The sequence below is a fragment of the Podarcis gaigeae genome (genome assembly GCF_964106915.1).
Source record: "Podarcis gaigeae genome assembly, chromosome: 2".
Taxonomy (NCBI): Eukaryota; Metazoa; Chordata; class Lepidosauria; order Squamata; family Lacertidae; genus Podarcis; species Podarcis gaigeae.
In genome coordinates this window covers 93,604,739-93,611,696 of record NC_139679.1, presented here as the reverse complement: position 1 = coordinate 93,611,696, position 6,958 = coordinate 93,604,739, and the positions used below count along the sequence as shown (strand labels likewise).

Genomic DNA, 6,958 nt, shown 5'->3' with positions numbered 1-6,958 from the left:
GCTGCAGAAATTTGCTTAATTTCTGATTTATTTATTTTAAGGAAATCAGATATTTGTGTGTCTTCTCTGCTTAACTGCAGTATGATCACATCTAACACACATTTAAGCTTGTGCTTAAATTTAAGCTTCTACAGGCCAGCAGAAATCCAAGCAAGGCAGAGAGCTTAAAAGCTCTTTTCATGATGGGTAACCCAATGGACCTGGCACAAGACAAGCTTTTAAGCTCTCCGCATTGCTTGGGGGGCAAGACCCGCTCAGCACAGGTTCTGGGAGTACAGGCAATGACCCATTTCTGCACATCCAACTGACATTTGACTGTGTATGCATGCACAGAATGGGGGGGGGGCTTAATGGGGCGAGGGGAGAGGGCTTATGTGTACTCCAGTGACACATGGGCCAGGAACCTAACCCCTGTGCAAATGGGTCATTGACTGTACTGGGGATTCTCATTTTCTACCTCTCACGGCTACCTGCTAGTTTATTCTTCCCAAAGGCAAACAAAGGAGCAGTTACAAGCACAGTGTGCTTTCCTTACCGCAGCTTCCATAGAGCGGTTTTAACAACAGTCAGGCAAAAACCACCACCGGATGAACGAAGAATTGTTCTCTGAACAGAAACAGCACTCCTAAAAATGCTTTGCATGAAAATTGAAATGCACTTCCACATAAACGGTAACAAGAAAAAAATGTTTGGTATAGCTATTTGTGTGTGAAAATAAAGATGTGAGATCTGTAATAAGATCTATAATGATTTTAGAAAAACCTTTTAAACAGTAAGGGTGTTAATTCAACGAAATTTCGGTCAGAGTAGATGCACTGAAATTAATGGATCTTACTTATGACATGCTAATTTCAATGTGTCTGCTCTGAGTAAAGCCTAAGGCTGCAATCTAACACACACACATATCTGGGAATGAATTCAGTGGGGCTTATTTCTGAGTAGACATGTATAGGTTTGCACAGCAGGGATGTTTTTGATAAATGCAATTATCTAATATTTAGTGCTCAGATGGAAACACTGATTCTGACATTTTTATAATCTGTTTCAACATGAAGATATAATAGACTTTAACTCCCTGAGAGTTTTCATTTTCTCCAGTTGTTTGATGTAAAACCAACAATATACGAGCACAGGAAAAACCCAGACAACACAGAGAAGCATTATTGGTTTTATACTGGAACCAGAAAGCATATAATCTACATAAAGAATTCTCTATTGAGGGTACAACATCCAGTTGCACAACACCAGAATAAACGGTTTTAGCAGTTACTTGAAATCACACTAGTTTATAAGCTAGAAAATGTTATGAGCTTGATAATATCAAACCCATTACACAGACTGGGGTAGAAGGCAGAAACAAGTCAACATTAAATGAAATTAGTGGAGTATTTATTTCTCGTTGATCTCACTATAACTCTTTCCCCTTTTTTTAAAAAAAAAAAACAACCTCCCCCCCCCCATGTTTACACACATTTCCACCAAATAGGCAAATTTTAAGCTTGCTGACGTCTTGTGTCTGTCTTCTTCTGCGGCAACTGCATAACAAAAGCCAGTAAAATATATTGACATCAGTTCATCAAACACTGCTGTTACACAACCTCTGTTTATTGGAAGCTGGCTTGCACACAAGCATAGTTGATTCTGTGCAATTTAACAAAAGTATTGGTTCACTGAAAACGTGGGACCTCCCTGATCCTATGACACTGTGCGAGATAGAAAAGTTTGTTCTATAGTATTGTGGGGGTGATGGTGGGGAAGAGGTAGTAAAGTGATCTGTTCGAAGAGGAGGAGGAGGAAGAAGAAGAAGAAGAAGAAGAAGAAGAAGAAGAAGAAGGAGGAGGAGGAGGAGGAGGAGGAGGAGGAGGAGGAGGAGGGGGAGGAAACGTTCTCCCCTCCTACAATGGTGGATAAGAGAAGTGTTGGAACCTCAGACCTGCTCTTGATCTCATCATGCTTAGGAGGTGAAGAGATGGTAGCAGCATGTAGAGAGAGGTCTTGCAATGGTGCACCAGCTACAGTGAGCATTCATCACATAAGAGATGGAAGGATGAGATTTTAACATGTAGAAGTCATATTACCATCACACTATTGTTAGCAAAGGTTCAAAATCCACCCTCCCCACTTACCCACATGCCAGCTTCGCAAATGGTCATGTCCCACCACCATTCAAAACAGAGGCTCCCCCCCCCCTTCAAAATTCTTGCCACCTGCAAATCCCACTGATGGCAATGAAAACTCCAGCCTCTTTAAAAACAAAAAACAAAACAGAGGCTCCAACATTTTTCCCACTTAGGAGAAAGCTCTCTAGTATCCTGACTTATTTTAGTACAGGCCAGTCATCACAATCCTGTGCTTTCACATTAATGTTTTAATATTGCAATCCTATACAAGCTCCTTTTGGAGAAAATAAAAAGCTAGAATACTCTCTCTTAACACAACGACCTACATCTCACTCTGTCCAAAATGAGGTTTTAGCTACTATTGCTTTTCACAGCTCAGCGAAGAGACAGTGCTGCAGCACGAAATAAAGGTGATCATTCATTTGTGACCGGAATGAGAAATAAAAAGAAACAAACATAGTACTACAGAGGTAGACGACTTCAAGGAAGCAACCCTGAATTACAGAGTTGCTTGTTCCTATCTATCAAGCACACTGAGTTCCTAACACCCTTTCTGTGTCTAATGCCGTTTATTGCCAGCAAAATAAGCTTTCAGCAGCAGAGTGACGGAAGCCATGGCAGGATCACTAAACTTGGGGGCTTGCTTTTTTTAAAGCCGTTATCTCCCTCCACAGATAAATACATTGGTTCCTATAAAATCAGCAATGCTGTTACTTCAACAAGATACCTAGCCACCCTTAATGAGATCTCTAACAATATATTCCGAAGAAGTGCAGTGACAAAAATGGACTCGGGGCAGGGGTAGGGAATACCAATATATGTAAAATAAGTCTGCCATCTGCAGACTTTCCTTGCCAAAGTGCATTCTAAGAAAACAAGGCAAAAACACACACACCTTTTTGCTGTTTTTAGCCCCCATTTCAATAACCCACACGTCTCCTGAAAACCAACTTGCTCAAATGGGAAGCATTAGTTCCTGTTCTAAAGAGCAAGTTATAACTGAATTACACCCTTTCAAACTTTTGACAGACAGCTGCAACTTACCAGTGCCAAAAGAAACGGCACTGCCAAGGACCCCACAGAATCTTAGCCATGTAAAAAAGATACACAATCGCAATATGGTAGACGGAAGATATTAACGAAGAAAATTACACTTTATCGCAGTCCTAAACATTTTCATGAATAACTTATGTTTTCATTAAAAATTAAAAAAAAAATCAGTCAGACATGCCAAATGGAGCAAAGTCAGCTAAAGGTGATACAACAAAACAATTCTATAGGGATTTTTTAAAAAAACAAAGGAATTGCATATAATAGTCCTTTTAGCAGCAGGCTCCTGCCAGCAACCACTTTGTGACGAGGGACCTACTGTCATCACATGAACCCCTATAGGAGGTTTAGGCCTTGTCCTCTTTTAAGGCTTATTCAAGCAAACACTAATACCTGTAAGCTTATTTCACACAGTTAAAAAACAACAGGGCTTCTTATAAATTCACAACATTCTACAGGCAAATATAACGGTGGGCAAAACCTTATACCTGTTTCATTATCCACAAGTTGAGTTACACTCAGTCTTCATTCCTCCTCCACAGTTTTATCTTCCCACCGATAGTATGAGTCTTCTTGCATTATTACAGGGCAAATCTAAGTTTGAGCTGTCTGTTTCAGTGTTTATGAAAGAATCGGGGGGGGGCTGCTTTTTTTCTCATCTCCGTTGCACATTTGGTACGTCTTCCTCCAGAAGTCTAAATCTTAAAATGTCATTTTTTCAGGGCCTTTGGAAGCAACAGTACTTTTATCTGCACAAAGCTCAGGTGTACAGATCCTTTTAGATAATCAGACATAAGATGCAGCACTTTGCAGATTTTTTTTTTTTAATGAAGACACTGACTGCTAATTCATCCAAGGTAAGGTTATCTGATCACAGGCAAAGCAACAGTGATCTTTTACCGGATTCATCCTCTGTTTCTGGAATCCTTGGCAGCAGGGCAGAACGGGTCAATCCCCAGAACTTTTGAGGTGACATATCCTTCTTTGTTGAAGTAAACTTCCAGCCTATGTGGCTTCCGCAGATTCTGCACTCGGCTATAGTCCATGCATACCTAGGAGTGGACAGCATTGTATTAGCCTTTTTGAGCAGGATATATCTCATAAATCACTACTTGCAATAGCCCTTACTGTCACTTGGAGCTCAGAGTAGCAAAGCCACCATAGTCGTACCTTGGAAGTCGAATGGAACCCGTTCTGGAAGTCCATCCGACTTTCAAAACATTCGAAAACCAAAGCACGCTTTCTGAATGCAGCCTGCAGCTAATTGGAAGCTGCGGAAGCCCCGCCAGACATTTGGCTTCCAAAAATAAATTCACAAACCAGTACAGTCACTTCTGGGTTTGCAGCGTTAGGAAGCCGAAACATTCAAGAAGTAAGCTGTTCAAAAACCAAGGTACAACTGTATAGTACTTCAGCAAGAGGAATCATTTGCACATGTTCCAGGCAGAATCCAACCAATTTAAGGGCATGAACTAAAATTATAGGGGTGGCTTCCAGAATAAGAGTTAACAGATTTGCTTAGAGGTTACAGTGGTACCTCGGGTTAAGTACTTATTCGTTCCGGAGGTCCGTTCTTAACCTGAAACTGTTCTTAACCTGAAGCACCACTTTAGCTAATGGGGCCTCCTGCTGCTGCGCTGCCGGAGCACAATTTCTGTTCTCATCCTGAAGCAAAGTTCTTAACCTGAAGTACAATTTCTGGGTTAGCAGAGTCTGTAACCTGAAGTGTATGTAACCTGAGGTACCACTGTATTCAGATGTTTAGGCTAGAAACCTTTCCCTGACGGGTAATGCTTATGAGAGTGTTTCCAAACAAGCAATAATCCAGTTTGCATTTGGAACCGGAACAGCAGCAGGAATATCTGTTTTCTATGCCCTGAAGTTGTCAAAAAATCATTATGTGCACGCAGGAATGTTGAGTGCAAATTAAAAGAAATGCATGAGCCACAAGGAACTTTGTGATGGATAAGGAAGAAATATATTGCACACCTGAATAAGGTGTCTTGGCTGTCTGTCCCTCCCACCTGCCCAACGCTCAATATTCTGGGGGCTTGGTTTTTTTGGCACCTCCCAGGTACTCTTATTTTACTAGTTCTTGGGGTATACACTATGTATGAGGTATACACCAATACAGTAAATAGCAAAAGCATTCAAACAGCATATTAATCCCCAAACCTACTAGCGTTAATGAGAGGCATTTTATTACCCAGGAAACCAGCTGTGCTCTGTGGAAGACCTGCCAGTCAGATTCAAGTTGCAAGCTTTGTACACAGTAAGCGTCTCGTGCACAAATCCATGAGGATTCACATATGCAGCCATAGGCCCACCAAGAGATAAACTGCAAGAAACAAATTTTTAAAAGTCAACTTCGAAAACTCAAGATACTGGTGGCTGGTGAGAAATTAGACATGGGGAATATTACTGTTTTGAAATAACATTAATATTCATCATGGGGGAGGGGGGAGATCATAGAAACATGGAATTGTAGGTGAATGCTATAATTTTTTTAATAAATAAATTGGTCTATCTTTTTAATGTTTTTTTAAAAAATTGTTACCTTTTTATTATGTTGTTATTTGGTTTTATGTTTTTATATTGTAAACAGCTGTAATATATTCTTATGATACAGTAGTATATAGGTGAAATAATAATATAAAAATACATAGAAAGATAGAAAGATAGATAGACAGACAGACAGATAGATAGATGATAGATAATAGATAGATAGATAGATAGATAGATAGATAGATAGATAGATGATAGATAGATAGATAGATAGATAGATAGATAGATAGATGATAGTTAGTTAGTAAGGGGGAGACCAGCCAAGGCTATCTGAGGTCAAGGGATGGCATTTCAAGAAACACTCTGCCCCAAAACATTTTGTTATCTGCTTCAACAATCTGGCCAACAACCACATAATTGGTTCATTGCCTTAACATGTTTCTGTGAAAATTTCTCATCAGGAGAATAAAATTTTTCTATAAGAGAACATCAGCACTCTCAGTGGTTTTCACATGTATCAGTGAGATCCACTTAGATGCAGTTTAGAAGCTAAGAGGGTATTTATTTCAAGGCAATTTCTACAGTGTAAGCCCTTTGCAAACTCACCTGAATATTTCATTTTTAGTAGTTATTTCTGTGTCTTGACAATGCTTACAGCAGAGAGACGTACACTACAAAAGCAATAAAGCAAACATAAATGGGGAAACTAACACTTTTTAACTAACAGAACGAAGATCCACAAAACATTTTGTTTAAATACTTTAAATTGCAAGCAAAGCAGATTTAATCCAGTAACTTTTCTTAAAAAGGAGGCCACTTGGAACCTTATTTTCCCTTTAAGAAGTTTTCATAACTGCTTCCTGAAACTCTTTTTCTGTGGCAGCAATGAAGAGACCAACACTTTAAATGTAATAAAGTTGACAACAACCTTACTGAAAGTTGTAAAGACCTAAGACTCGCAAAATTGGAAACACACTAGACCCAGTGATGGAGCAGAGCCACCAATGTCCCTATCCATGACTGTCCCTCTGGCCATCATCATTCAACATCCCAATTTTCCACAAGCGGCAAACCAGATGACAATTAGAAGTTCAAAAGCAAGGCATGAGTGTAATAGCACTCAACCATTGTTGTGTCCAAGTGTCTATAGTCAGGAGCATGCTGTATCTGATCCTGCAGGCAGCCTATAGCCATCGTATCTAGTAGCTATTGATAGCCTTGTGTCTACTCAAAAGTCTTAACTGGGAACTTGCTCCCAGGCAAGCAAGAGAACAATTTCAAGA

The 6,958-nt window shown here is 39.8% G+C and overlaps 1 protein-coding gene across 2 annotated transcripts in view; it reads right to left on the bottom strand.

Moving 5' to 3' along the window:
• Window positions 1-1,152: 1,152 nt before the first annotated feature.
• Window positions 1,153-6,958, bottom strand: part of CRBN (cereblon) — a 28,752-nt gene continuing 22,946 nt past the window's right edge. For both annotated transcript variants that reach the window (XM_083724797.1, XM_083724798.1), the window contains exons 9-11: window positions 6,282-6,346; window positions 5,377-5,508; window positions 1,153-4,222 (exon numbers count right to left, since the gene is read on the bottom strand). In XM_083724797.1, the coding sequence (XP_083580923.1) occupies window positions 4,042-4,222; window positions 5,377-5,508; window positions 6,282-6,346 (378 nt within the window). In that variant the 3' untranslated portion in view covers window positions 1,153-4,041. The remainder of the gene's footprint in view (window positions 4,223-5,376; window positions 5,509-6,281; window positions 6,347-6,958) is intronic.